Source organism: Ambystoma mexicanum, chromosome 7q, assembly GCF_040938575.1.
Source record: "Ambystoma mexicanum isolate Mex_15411 chromosome 7q, UKY_AmexF1_1, whole genome shotgun sequence".
Lineage (NCBI taxonomy): Eukaryota > Metazoa > Chordata > Amphibia > Caudata > Ambystomatidae > Ambystoma > Ambystoma mexicanum.
The window spans coordinates 507308889-507324043 of record NC_090941.1 but is presented as its reverse complement, the minus strand read 5'-3'; the positions used below and the strand labels follow the sequence as shown (position 1 = coordinate 507324043).

The window sequence follows — 15155 nt, the reverse complement described above, 5'->3', positions numbered from 1 at the left end:
GGCGACGGCAATGCCACAGGTCCTGGGCCTCCCTGGACAGGGCTGGGGACCTGGTTCCGCCCCGTTTCCTGATGTAGAACATGGTGGTGTTGTCGGTGAAGATCCTCACCACCTTGCCCTTGAGGGAGGGAAGGAAGGACCTGAGGGCCCAAAATACTGCACGGAGCTCCAGGACGTTGATATGGAGGGACTTCTCCGTCGGGAGCCAAAGGCCTCTTGCGTGCAGATTTTCGGTGTGTGCTCCCCACCCTTCCAGGGAGGCATCCGTGGTCACTGTCTCCTGGTGGTCGGGGGTCTGGAAGTCCATGCCTGCCGTCAGATGTGCGCGGGTGCCCCACCAACGGATCGCTCGTCGGAAACTCTCGTCGAGTGTGATCCTCTCCTCGAAGCTGCCCGTCGTCTGAATCCAGTGCGCGTCCAGGAACTCCTGCAACGGGCGCATCCGGAGCCTGCACAGGGGGATGAGGTAGGTGCAAGAAGACATCATTCCGAGGAGGGACTTGATGGACCTCACTTTGGCCGCGTCCGCAACCAGCATCCGCTGCAACTTGCCCAGAATGGCCCTCGTCCTTTCCTCCGACGGGGAGGCCAGAAGCGACACTGTGTCGAGCTTCGCTCCCAGAACAGTGTGTCTTGCGCGGGCACCAGGTGGGACTTGGCGTAGTTTACGGAGAATCCCAGGTCCGTGAGAAGTTGGACGGTCCTTGCCGTGTGATCCACGGCGAGCTCCCTCGACTTGGCTCGGATGAGCCAGTCATCCAGGTAGGGGTAGACGTGGATCCCCTCTCGGCGCAGCTGCGCCGCCACCGGTGCGAGGCACTTGGTGAACACCCTGGGTGCCGACCTTAGTCCGAAGGGAAGGGCTCTGAACTGATAGTGACGCCCTTGGACCACGAACCTGAGAAACTTTCGGTGTCCCTTTAGGATGGGAATATGGAAGTAGGCATCCTCCAAATCCAACGATGACAGGAAATCGCCCTCCTCCAGCTGACCCAGGACATGTTGGAGGGTGACCATCCGGAACTTCTGTGCCTTGATGAATTTGTTCAGTCGTCGTAGGTCCAGGATGGGACGCCATCCTCCAGTCTTCTTCACGAGGAAGTATCTTGAGTAAACTCCGGAGCCCCGAAGCCTCTTTGGGACGAGTTTGATGGCGCCCTTCCTGAGCATCGCCTTCACCTCTAAGAGAAGTTGAGGGACGTGCAGTTCTTTCCTGGCCACAGGGGGGACGCGCGGGCACCTTCTTTGAAACTCGAGCGCGTGGCCCTGGGCTAGGGCGTCCAGCACCCAACGGTCGGTGGAGATGGACTCCCACACGCTGACGAAGCTCGCCAGCCGGCCTCCCACCGGGGTGCTTGGGTGGGGGCCCGACCCCACGGCCGGTTCAGTCCTGCTTCGACAAGGCTTTGCCGCCTTGACCTCCTTGGCGACGACGGCGGGCTCCGCCTGACTTGCCTCGTCCCCTGTAAGCTTCCTGCGACGATGAACGGGCCGCTTGACGGTAGGTGGAAAATCCGCCGCCGGAACCTTTGGAGGCGCCCTTGCCTCCGCCGCTCTGAAAGGGCGGCCGCAGTTGCTAGAGAACCCCGAGAGCTCGGGCCGTCTCCGTGTCCGCTTTGATGGCTTGAAGGGAATCGTCCACTGTTTTCCCAAACAGGTTGTTTCCATCAAACGGCATGTCCAAGACTCTGGTCTGCACGTCTTGACGGAAGTCAGTAGCCTTGAGCCATCCACGCCGCCTACGGCACACGCCTTGCCCAACTGGCGAAATCCAGTGTCGGCGATGTCTGTCGCAATCGTAATGGCGTGGTCCGACGCCACCTCACCTTCCTGCAAGATCTCTAGGGCATCCGCCCTCTTGTCATCCGGTAGGAAGTCCAGCAGGGGGGCCAGTTTGTACCACAGCTCCCTGTCGTAGCGGGCTACTATAGCCAAGGGCTTTGGCCGCCTTAATCGTCGACGCTGCAGACGAGATGAACCTGCGCCCCATCGGAAGTCGACGTGGAGGCCGCACCCCCTCTCCCCCCGCTTTGTTCCTGGCCGCCGCGGAGACGATGGAGTCCGGGGTCGGCTGTGCCCGGAGGCACAAGGGGGCCGCGTCCGGGACCCGGTACTTCTTCTCGTACCGATCCCTTCTAGCCGGCGTCTTGGATGGGTTCTTGATGAGGGCGAGGCCCTCATCCCAAATATCGTCCAGTAGAGGCACGGAGAGGACCGTCTTCCTCTTGGCCTCGCGCCGTTGATAAAGGAAACCTTCCTTCTTCTCCTCCGGGCAGAGCTGGAAGAGCTCGGATGCCTTGGCGATCATGGAGTGAAACGATCCAATCTCGTTGGGCGGGGAAGCCCGGGTGGGAGGTGACGACGGCAGATCCTCCTCGTCTGTACCCATCGCGGCCGTGTCAGTCCCTGTATCATCCCCACGAGTCGTGGACGGGGAGGAGGGCTGAACAGGGCGCGACGGCTGAAAAGGAGGTGGAGGGTGAATCCTCCTTCTCTTAGGGGGGGGGCTCCCAGAAGGGCCTGGCTCCGGGTCCCCCGTCGGGAGCGGTTCCTCCGCTGGTGGTAACGGCAGTCTCGTCCTTATCTCCGAGCATAAGGACTGTATAGCCAACAAAATGGCCGCCGAGTTGTCTTGCGGCGCCGGTTGAGGGGAGTCCGACGGGCGGTCAGGGGCCCCGTCGGCACCCTCGACGATATCGTCGTCTCCTGCGTCGTGATCCCTCCCGACGGGCTGGTCTTCTTCCATGCCAACGCCGTGGCTTAAGACCTCGATCAGCTCTTCCTCAGAGGTTGAGGCCGAATCCACGACGACCTCCTGCCCCCCCTTTTTCTTCTCCGCCAGAGGTTTCACGGGGGTCCTGTCGATGGGCATAAAAGAAGACTCCCTCCGCGGTGGCAGCGATACTCTGAGCCCCGACGTCGCCACCACTGGTGTAGCCTCCACAGGCTGAGCCAGGGCCGCCGCAACTGTCTCGATAGAGGCCTTGGCCGGATGGATTAAGGCTTTCACCACCCTAGGTGCGCTCACCGCCTTCTCCTTGTGGGGGGGGAACACTGCCTCGCTCCCCCTCCGATGGGGCCTTCGAGCTCGACCGGGGCCTCTCCAGGAGCTTCGCCGGGTGCTCGGCCTTCCTCTTACCCGAACCAGAGCGTTGGCTCGTGGTTGATGGTGCCGGGGAGGATGCGCCCTTCCTGGCGCCCGTAGAGCCAGACCGTTCAGCGCTCCCGGTGCCAGCGGACTCGCGGTGCTTGGCCTTGTGTTGGACCCCCGTCGCCGGGGCGTCCTCAAAGGTCTTAGAAGACCGCTCGGATTTCTTCCTCTTCTTCTCGCCTGACGGGCTCTTCCCTTCCAGCCAGTTGGCGAGACGTTGATGGCGGTCCTTCATGGTCCGCACCGACATGTTGCCGCAAAACGCACAGTCCTTCTCCATGTGCGTCTTGTCCTCATGTAGGCAGTAAAGACAAAAGAAGTGTTCGTCCTCCTTAAAGACATTCTGCAGCTGGCATCCAGGGCAGACCCTGAACAGCTTTCCGGGCGTCGAGCTTCCCTTCTCCTGGGCCATGTCCGAGATGGGCCTGAGAAACTTCTGGAGTCCTCCAAAAGCGTAGCTCGACGAAATCTTCACCCTTGAGGGGCATAGACAAATCCGACACGGGTCCCCGTTGATCGGATGAAGAGTCGGTGGAGCTTGAGGCTCTTTTTTGACCAAAAAACGTGAAAAAATAGCACTAACGCTCGAGAGCAATAGCACGAGGATCCCAACACTTGAACGTGCGGTAAAAATCTGAAGATGGCTGCCAGAGGCGGGTTTAGGTAGAGGGCAGTCATTGGCTGTGGTCAGTATGACGCAGAGATCAGTGATTGGTTACTACTACGAAAGACAGATCAGAAACGAAACTGATACTGTTTTTTTCTTTACCGAGGATTCCCAGCCTGACGACGGGGAATATTCATGAGCATGTGAATCCATGCCAGACCCCATGCTGGAGAAGGTAGGGTACGACGCCTGCTTTGCCGGGCCGTAGCTGCCTGCACCACCAAACTCTCCGGAGTAGGGTGCTTGGACAAGTAACAGGGGTCACTTCTGGCTGGGCGGTACATTCGCGGCAATGACTTGCCCACTGCCGGGATACTCTCCGCAGCAGTCCAAGCCACGGCCACCCTCCTCTGTAGAGCCATATGAATCGGCAGTACCAGGTCAGTTGGTGGACCAATGTCGAGGATATCCTTAAGGTCATCCTGAACAAACTCCCCCAGGGGAGCAGACCATCCTAAGTACTAGGTGACCCTTGACATAATGCGCCGGTACGAAGAATCGGCATGAGTGCCAGGCTCAGGCCTACAAAACTCCACCTCCGGAGAGGTGGTCCAGCCCACTAGCATCATGCAGGGACTGCCTCAAGTCCTCAAACTGGCTATGACCCGAGAGAATCTCGTCTGGCACAGTGTCGGGCACCATACCATCATCAGAGCCCTCATCCACCTCTGAAATGAACTCCAGATGGTGGTAAGAAGGCACAGAACTTGAACCAAAGCCATGCTTGACCTTGGCCAAAGCCTTTCTAGGTGGTTCCACTGAGCCACGGGGTACCCCCATCGACACAGCCTCGAAAGGCGTTGAGGGAATCGGCGTTGACGCTGAGCGCGGCGTCGACAGCAATGGACGGCGCCAACACAGTCCTCGAGGACCTGGGCCCCGAGCGTGTCCCCTCGACGGCTGGGACGCTGATGGCATCGACTTCTTCAAAGGCAAGCCCTCGAAAGAGTCCGTCGAAGACCTTGGCGTCGACGTCTTCTGTGAAGACACCACAGGTTCACACGGTCTCGAGCGCGTCGAGGACCGGGACCTGGACGGGGCATGCCGAGCACGATTCCCCTTGTCCGAGTGGGACCTTTCCTGCGAATCGTGACGACCACCCGAGCCCGAAGGCGTGCGAGTGGTGTCTCTCGGCTGATCACGACCGACCCCACTCGAAGGCGTGGACGGACCAGTGCCCTGTGATCGAGAATCGCCAACATTTTCTTCCCGAAGAAAGCCCATTCCTCCGGGGTTGCATGCTTGGTGGGGTAAGAGACCCGCCGATGGGCGGAGTCCTCGGATGAGGACGGGGAAGGCGACCGATGACGGTGCTTCCGGGAGTGCCTCGAAGAAGCAGAGGAGTAGCAAGACCGACTACGGGACCGAGACCCACTGGACGTCCGACGACGGCGCAGAGAGTCACCCCTCGAGTCGTCCGTCGAAAGCCCTGCAGACCTCTACTTCCGGGGCTTGGACACCTTACCTACCGATAACTTCTTCTTGCGCTCCCGCAAGGCTTTCGACGTGAGCGACTGGCAGTCGACACAGTCATCCGTGTCATGGGCCTCCCCGAGGCACCAGAGGCAGGCGTCGTGCAAGTCCGTAACCGACATCTTGGACCCACAGTCCCCGCACTTCTTAAAGCCCGGACGCGGTGTGGAAGACGGGGTAGACATCTTCACGAAGAAATACTTCACAAACACCAAACAGATTCGAAGAACCGAGAAACAACAAACTCGAAAGAGTCGAGGCGCGCCGAGATTCCCAAAGCGAACAAGTTAGCGGAAAAACCGGAACTGAGGCTACGGGCGTCGTGCGTCCTACTTATAACATCCATGACGTCGGCCGTCGGAGGAGGTCCTCGAGGGTGGCGTATCAGTGTCATCGACGCAGGACGCAGACGATTTTTCGAAGCAGCACAGCTGTGGTGATTACTGTCATAGATATGGAATACGTCGGAGGATCCCAATCCCCTCGAACAAACACTTCTACATCTTATTTTAGTATTGTAATTGAATTACACAGAAAACAAAACAAACAAAAAAGATTGGGAAATGGGGCTCTGAACTAGAATATATGGTTTGCATAGCAGCCAGCAATGCCACGCATGCATCCCACTCTCAAAGCCAAACTACCCATCCTACTTTCACCCAGCTTACCTCTACTCTCTCTAGCCCCACCCATCCTAACTCCAGTCTCTTGCACTACCCACCCTACCAACAGCCTAGCCGACCCCCTCTACCCACACTCTCTCTACCCATATCCACCCCCCTACTCCCACTCTCTCCCAATCCTCCCACCCAACCCCCACTCTCAGGCCACAAAACCCTCCCACCCAACCCCCACTCTGCCCCCAAACCCTCCTACCCACTCACACCCCCCACTCTGCCCACAAACCCTCCTACCCACTCACACCCCCCACTTTCAACTGCCACCCACCCAACCCCCACTCTTTCTACACCCACCCCCGCCCTACCACCAGAATTTCTACCCCCACCCAACCTTCACTGCTTCTACACCCACCCCCACTCTCTACCACCCACCCTAACCCCACGCTCTTTAAATCCACTCGCCCAGCCTACCCCCAATCTTTCTACCCATATCCATCCACCCTACCCACTCTCTACCCATAACCACCCTACTCTTGCCCCCACCCATCCTACCACCACTCACACCACCAACCCTACCACAACTTTCAAAAACCATCCCACCCACCCCAGCAACACTATCTTGCCCCACCCAACCACCCTAGCACCACTTTCTAACACCCCCTTTTATCCCATCCACTCTCTACCCCAACTTTCTACCCTCACCCACCCAACCGCCACTCTCTACCCCCACCCACTTTACCCCACTCTCTACCATTCCCCAACCTACCCCAACTCTCCACATACCCACCCTACACCCTGTATTTCTACCCCACCCACCCTAGTCCTTCTACACCCACCCCACCCAAAGTTTCTAACCCCACCCTACCCCCTCACCAACCTTACCCCCACTCTCTACCCTCTCCCACCCAACCCCCTCACCCACTCTCTAACCCATCCACCTTACCCAACACTACCCTCACCCACCTTCCCCAACTCTCTAACCCATCCACAGCCTAGCAATTCTCCCTATCCCCACACCCCCTACCAACTTTCTTTACACCCACCCAACCCCCAGTAGTTCTACCCCCACCCACTCTTTCTATCCCCACACACCCTACCCCCACTTTTTCTACCCCTAGCCAACCAACCCACACTCTATCCTCACCCATCCTACCCACACTCTCATCACCCCCCACCCATCCCATCAACTCCCTCGACCCCCACCATATCCACACTCTACCCCACCCACCCTACACTGACCCTTTCTTCCACCACCAAACACACACCACCCCTCTCTCTACCCCATCCACCTGCCCTACAATAATTGGCTCTATCCGCACCTACCCCGTCTCTACCACCACCCATCATACCCCCTCTTTCTCTACTCAACTTGACCATCTCTCTCTTTATCCCCACCATCAAACCTACACCCTTTATTCCCCCACCCACCCTACCCCTCTCCCTATCCTCTCATCCTTCCTCTCACACTCTTGCTTTATTTCTTACCCTCTCACCCTTTCTCGCTCATATTTCCTCATGCTCATGATGGCACGCTAAATCAAAGGCTTCCTCCCTTGCTCTATTGCCCTTCTCATTATATTGCACACCTGCACCCCATATTGCACCCCCCTTTGAAACGTTGCACTCTCCTTGCACCCTGGTGCCTATAAATGCACAATTCAAATAGCAGTAAATGCCAAACCTATTGGCACTGCCAATGCTTGTTTAAAAGAGGAAGTATAGGGGATTCAAGATGGCCGTCGGCAGCGAGTAGACGTGCTGACGGCCGCTCCCGCATCCCGAGGCCCTCGATCGGGACCCACCACCCCCCGAGGGCAATCGGCAGCTGCTGAGGAGCGGTGCTGCGTTGGGCGAGGCTGTGCGGCGTGAGACACCAGGGGCCGCGGATCCGGATCCTGTACAACGGCGGCGGCGTGTGCTGGCAGCCGCGGGCGAGTGTCTCTGCCTGCGGCGAAGAGAGCCGGCGACCAGTCCTTGGCGGGCGAGAGTGACCCCGGCGTGGGGGGAGGGGTGGGCCTGCCCCCGGTGTCTGCCCCCCCCGGAGGGCAGTAGCGGCGACCAGAGGACGTCCCCGTGCGAGAGGGGCAGCCCGATGCGGTCCGGCGGCCCGGGAGCACTCGGAGAGAGTGGGCTCCCTACGGTGAGGAGTGCTGCCGGATTCCCCCACAACGGCTCAGAGGCGCGGCGACGTGAAGAGGCGCCGGAGTGGAGTGCCGGACTCCCGAGTAGGTGGGGAGCGGGCGAGCCTTCGGGGGGGGTGTGGATTGGAGGTGAACCCCCCCCTTGGCCCGCTCTGGACGGTAGGGGGCGGCCTGACTGGTTCAGCCGCCCTCAGGAGAGAAACCAAGGCGGGAGAACGGACTTCTGCGGGCCCTGACCCGGTGCGTGACTTGAGGGGGGGGGGGTCCCGGGAGAGCTGTATAACGGGCTCCTTCCCCACCCTGACGGCTGCGGAGTTCCCCTGGAGATAGCTGCTTTGGCGGAGGAGCTGAGCTGGGGTTTGGGACCCCCTGGCTGAGACAACCACAGGAGGGGGGGGACCCCACTGACGCCGCTTGCTGTAATTACTGCCCCAACTGGGGGGTTGGCTGTGGAGGGGAGGCGCTCACAGCGCTTTGAGAGGGACTTGGGGTGTGCAGCGATCTGCCTGGGAGGGGGCAGACTTCCTTCTCCCGCATCGACGGGCCCCCCAGAAGTGCGAAGGAGCGGATGCCCTCCAAGCCTAGGAGTAGAGCGTTGCGCTCCAGCCAGCGGTCGGGGGACCCCCCCGGGTACCCTCCCCTCCATGTGGTCGGCGATGGAAGGCACAGGCAATGATGGAGCGGCTAATGGGCATTATAACATGCACGCGGCTCATGAAGAGGCTGGGAGCCGGGAACCTCTGACGAGGGGGGACCTCAAGGGTGAGATGCATGCCCTAGGCAAGATTTAGCCAAAACCTTTCAGGATCAGTTTCAGCTGCTGCGATCCGATTTGAATATGGCCCTGGAGGAGCTGAAACAGGGGGTGGCCCACCTGGGGGAAAGAACGGACACACTGGAGAGGGGCCTGCAGGAAGTGGAAAAGGATGGAACGGCCAACGGGGAGGCTATTGATCGCCTGGACCTAGCGACTCGCAACCTAGAAATTCAACTGGAGGACCTCGAAAATAGGTCGAGACGGATCAATATTAGAGTTAAACTCTTGCCGGAGTCGGTGGCGGACAGGGACCTGAAGGGAGAAGTTCAGAGAATTTTCATGGACTTGCTGGGCGAAGAGGACCCCGAGGCAATAGAGCTGGACAGGGTGCACAGAGTGGGCCGGCTCGTTCGCGGCCCTGACGCTAGACCCTGGGATGTTCTGGCTGCGTTTGCGCGCTACGCCCAAAGGGAGGTGGTGCTGCGTGCTGCAAGGCGCCGTGAACCGGTCCAATATAAGGGCCAGGAGATCACTCTGTTTCAGGATCTGGCAAACAGTACCCTACTGAAAAGGAGGGCCATGCGACCTGTCCTCAGAGAACCCGCTAGGAAAAACGTCAGGTACAGGTGGACTTTCCCATTCGGGCTGGTGTTCGAGTGGGAGGGTGTTCAAAGGAGGGCCACTTCTCTGCAGGAGGCGGCTGCTGTCATCCACCTTGATCTAGAAGGAGAGGGGGGCGCTGGGGGAGCCCACTCGACCCAGTCGATTCAAGGAGACAGGGTCAGACCTTGGGCTTGATCGACCTTAGGGGATAAAGCAAGGAAGAAAAGGGCCCGAAGGCGGCCGCAGGAGGGAGGAGGGGTGGCCGCTCGAGGAGGGGAAGAGGAGAGGGAATCCGGCCCAGGATGATTCTGGAGATATGAACTAGGATGAAATACTAAAAGGGGGTGGTGGGATGTTGGCTATTAGTGGAGTCGGGAGGGGAGCGGAGGAGCACTTCTTGGATCGTGCAAGGACAAGTGAGTCCGGGGGTGTGTGGGGGGGTTTTCGGTCCGCCCTCCAAGTTGGGGTTGGGAGGGCGAAGGGTTGGGAAGGGGAAGGCTATTCTTTGGGCGGAGGGGGGGTGGGAAGGGGGGGGAGGTTTGAATGGTGGTCACAGCACCCAACAGGGAAGCGATGCCCAGCGGTTCCGGTAGCAGGGGCAAGTGTGGAGGAGTAGGGGTGGGACCGGGGTCCCGTTCCAGACAGGAAGCTGGGGATGGTGGCCAGATGCCATCCTGAGCCTCTGGGAGGTCAGCCGGTAACGGCACAATATGCCCGCTTGATACCTTTAAGTGGCAAACACATAATGTGAGGGGGCTTAACTCCCCCCTTAAGAGCATGAAGCTGGAACAATTTGTTAGGTCTCATAAACCAGATGTGTTGGCATTGCAGGAGACTCACCTGAGGAAGCGGGATCAGGCGCGGCTGCATCTTAAGGGTTTTCCCCTGATATGGTTCGCGTCTGGCCCTACGAAGAGGGGGGGTGGTGTAGCCCTTGCCTTTGGAAGGAGTATTGAATTTAAGCTGCAGGAGGTTCTCAGGGATAGGACTAAACGATTGAGGGAGCTGGAGATCCAGCTAGAACGGGAGGTGGAGGCGGCTGGAGCCCAACTGTGGGAAACCCCCACAAGGAAGGTCTTTAAGGCGTATAGGTTGGCAGAGGGACAACTAGGGATTCTGAGAAATAGGAAGGCGGAAGAAGCCATGCTGAGGGTGAGGCAAACCTTTTACGCTAAAGCCAATAAAGCAGGCTTTCTTCTAGCCCGCCTCTTGAGGGGACAAAGGGAACAGAGGGTAATCATGGCCCTTAGAGACCAAGGGGGTGGGTGACTTACCCGTGCTGAAGAGATAAAGGAGAGAGTAGTCGAGTTTTATGAGGCCCTTTACTCCTCTCAGGGATCGGCCCCTCTCCCGCAGAGGGAGTTCTTGGGGAACTTGCCCCTTCCGCGGGTTTCCAGGGAGGTTGCAGAGGAGCTGGGCCGCCCTATCACTGAGGATGAAGTGAGATCAATTATTGTCTCTCTCCCCCGGAATAAGGCTCAGGGCCCGGATGGCTACCCTGCTTAATTTTATAAAGCATTTTCCCACCTTTTGGTCCCGCAACGGACGCAGTTATTCAACTTGTTTTGCGCCGAGGGCGGAATCACCCCGACAATGGAGGAGGCTAAGATCACCCTTATTCACAAGGTTGGGAAGGACCCGGAGGAATGTACCTCTTATCGCCCTATTGCCCTCATCAATACAGAGGCAAAAATCTTCACAAAGATCTTGGCGAGGCGCCTAGAGAAGCATCTTCCCTCTCTGATTCACCAAGATCAGTCGGGTTTTGTAGTGGGACGGCAAACCGCTGATAACATTAGGAGGCTGGCACATTTAGTAGAGAAGTCCCATAAGACACCCACCCCGGCAATCCTCTTGGCGCTAGATGCCGAGAAGGCATTTGACCGGGTGGAGTGGTCGTTCCTATTCCAGGTGATGGAGAAAATGGGGTTTGGGGAGGGATTCATTAACCTGGTTGCTGCAAACCATAAAAATCCCACTTCCCGCATCCTAATTAATGGGGGGATGTCCCGGTCTTTTTAGGCTTCGGAGGGGGACAAAACAGGGGTGCCCCCTTTCCCCGTTACTCTACGCTATTTACTTAGAACCACTTCTATTGGCGATACGCCAGACAGCGGAAATCACTGGGATTCCCTTCGGAGGGGGGCAGCACAAAGTAGCGGCCTTCGCCGATGATATGCTGCTCACACTGACCAAGCCGAGAGAATCTCTCCCAGCCTGCGTAGCGCTGCTAAGTACTTTTGGAGACGTTTCGGGCTTGCGGGTTAATTTCCAGAAGTCTGAGCTGATGAATCTCTCGCTGGGTGGAGAGGAGGCGAGGGAGTTGTCCCCATTCAAGTGGAGCCCCTCTGGGTTACGGTACTTAGGAGTGAGGATCACCCCCTCACTGGCCGGTTGGTAGAGCACAAATTACGAGCCGGTACTCTTAGCCATTAAAAAAGATCTACGGCGGTGGGGTGCTCTCCCTATTTCATGGCTGGGTAGGGGGGCTGTTCGTAGGCTGGTGATACTCCCCCGGCTGCTCTACCTTTTCCAGGCCATCCCGTTGAGGGTCCCGGAGAGCTTCTTTAAGAGGCTGGATCGGTTGACCAGGGGTTTTGTGTGGAGGGAGAGGGTATCGCGACTATCCAGACAGCTTTTAATGACTTTCAGGGAGAGAGGGGGCCTGGCCTTCCCCGATTTTCGTCGCTACCATGACACGGCACAGCTCAGGATAATCAAAGAATGGTTTTCGAAAGATTACTTGAAGCATTGGGTGAAGATGGACAGAGCGGTGGCTCGGCATCATCTGGGGGAAGTTCTCTGGCTCCCGCGACGGTTGCGACCTCCGCACCTCTATTTGAGCGATATTACGAAAAGCGTAGCGGATAGCTGGGATCGGGCTGTAGGGAAGTGGGGGACCACGACCTTTCCATCGCTGTTCACCCCTATTTTTCAGAATGGGGATTTCACTCCGGGAATGGAGGGTGGAGCGTTTCGGGTCTGGGAGGAGGGGGGGATGCAAGACCATGAGGGACATGTTCATTGGAGATAGAGTGAAAACATTTGAGGAATGCAAAAAAGAGTTTAGTTTGGGAGAGAGGGAGAGGCATCGGTATTTCCAAATTAGGCATTGGGTGATGTCTCCGGTCATAAGGCGGGCGGCGACTAGGGATCTAACCCACTTTGAAAAGTTCCTAACATCCCATGAGGGCTCTAAGGGCCTTATCTCAGCCTTGTATAAGCAGTTAGAGAAAGGCTGCCCGTGCACGGGTTGGCTTATATGGCTGACTGGGAGCGGCATTCGGGGGTCCGAATGGACCAGACTGACTGGGAGAGACTGTGGGCACGGATCCCCAGGATCGCGAAGGCCAACCAGGTGCGGGAGGTTTGGTATAAGTGCATGATGGGTTGGCATTACACCCCCGCCCGTCTTCATGCAATGTACCCTGCTACCTCGGGGGAGTGTTGGAGGGGGTGCGGGGAGAGGGGTACGGCCCCACATATATGGTGGGATTGTCCCGTCATCCAATCTTTCTGGGACGGAATCAAACGGGCCACAGCCCAGGCAATGGAGGGGGGGGCCATTTGGGATCCTCAGGAGATTCTGCTGGGGAAGAGTGGGTTGGAGGGGGAGGGCATAGGAAACGGGCGCACTAAGGCGTCAGTGATATTCACCTTGGCGGCGATTACGCTCATTGCGCAGAGGTGGAAGGGGGCCGCGATCCCTACGGAGCAAGACTGGCTGAGGAAAATGTGGGACATCGTTGCGCTAGAGTGGGCTGCAGATAATAAACTGGAGTCCTTCCGCGCAGACTGGGGAGAGACCTTGGAATACTTAAAGGGGGACTTCCGAAAACAATGGTGCCCGCAAAGACTTAAACTCCTGGACATCTTCGGTTGAGAACTCAAGGGAGAAAGGCGGCTGCGAAGTGAGGCTCTTGGGTGCTGTGATACGGGGGTTTGTTCGACTCTTTCCTCTCTTTATGTTTATCTTCTTGTCATTGTTGACCTTTATTTGCTTTTCGTAGCTAACGCAATAATAATAAAAAGGAAGTTTAAAAAAAAAAGAGGAAGTATATTTGTATACCATCTTGTCCTTTGGACAAGCACATTTATAAAAAAATATTCCACATTCCTAACTAAATATAACCACAGTCTTTATGCTAACCTAGCCAAAAGTGCCAAAGTCTTACAAGCCTTGCCACTTAGTAACATAAGAGGCGCATAAACTGTAAATGCACATCTCTATACAAAGACCCTATCAAAAGCTTCTTGGCCAATGGCATTATGCTACACACAAGGACTAGGAAGCACATGCCACTATGTTCTTTTCACGAACCACAGTGAGTCAACACTGCTACCGAACCTTATGGGCGGGTATCTATACTTGTTATACAATATACCAGATCTTAGTAAGCTTCTATAGGTGGTGCATCATCTTTACATTTCTAAAGCAAACATCCCTCTCCAGTCCCACTAGAAAGCAGGACCGTTTACCAACACCTTTCACAGCAGTTAGGTTTTTGATGCATAGCTATGTGCAAATTGGTCCCAATATTTGCAGAAATTAAATCCCCAATGGACGATTATTGCTCTTTGTTTACTGGCGTTAGTTAACCTTAAATAGCCACATGTTCTCCTGCGTGCACAATCAGTTATCAGTGAGTTTGTGTGCTGCTTATATCTTGTTGCCAATGAAATAAACAGCATGCAAATGTATATTTATTAAAACCGAAATGAGCTACAAGCAAAACAACCACCCGTTACAACACAAGCTCTAGCAATTTAAACAAGTCAATGTCAGTATGCCACATCTTGTACATACATATGTGCATACATGTATTCATTCTACTAGTACTTGTGCGCACACCTCTGCAACTTTGCACAGGCGCGCACGCTCAATCAACAGGGCATGACACACACTGTGGACCTTTTAGTGTTCATCCCAGTGTTAAGGTAAAAGGAAAAGACCTAGGTTTACAAATAGTAAGTGAAAAGTGTCCACTTTTGTCTCTGGCAGCTAAAGGCAGACATTGAGCACAGTAACATTTACTTCAAGCTGCTCCCTAGACTGAGAAACCAGCGGGAGACAGCACGTTGGAAAACACAAATATGGCCCTTCACAAGAAGACTGTTAAACATCTACCTAAAATCAAGTTTGTATTAGGCTTTCAGGGGTTTAACAAACTGGAAGCAGGAAAGATATGCGCGATCAGTGAAATGCACACTGGATTTAATCCATAACTTGTATTTACTATTCAGAGAAAAAGAAAGGCAGTACCCGTAGTGCTTGCTCCTTTTTGATGCCGTCAACAATGTCAATGGGTTCCTTAATAATGGCGTCTGGATTCTCTGCTGCAATATCTTCAATATTTACACCACCTTGAGCGCTTCCTATTAGTACAGGCCCCTAAGGAAGGAAGACAACACTTTCAAAATACACGTCACAGTGCTTCATCAAACTACAAGGTTACAGTGAAACTGTTGTTCACCTTGCCTCAAAGAACTTTCTCGCAGTCTTGAATACAAATGCGTTTGGAGACAATTATCGCAACACACATTACTTTTGTGGTGAGGCTCAAGTACAAGCAGATGACTTTTCAACAACTTTTTTAAAAGTACTTATTGAAATGGATGGAAAGATTATGAGATATGCCACACGCAGGATCACTGCTACCATCAAACTTGTAGCAACAGCAATGCTAATAAATTGCCTTTCGGCATAGCAAACCCAAGTATCATCCTACATTATGTGCATTCA

At 55.9% G+C, this 15155-nt stretch overlaps 1 protein-coding gene across 1 annotated transcript in view; it reads right to left on the bottom strand.

The window, feature by feature from the left end:
* SUCLA2 (succinate-CoA ligase ADP-forming subunit beta) overlaps positions 1-15155 on the bottom strand; it is a 753371-nt gene that overhangs the window by 365720 nt on the left and 372496 nt on the right. Inside the window, exon 5 of the mRNA XM_069640760.1 lies at positions 14676-14804. Within this exon, the coding sequence (XP_069496861.1) occupies positions 14676-14804 (129 nt within the window). The remainder of the gene's footprint in view (positions 1-14675; positions 14805-15155) is intronic.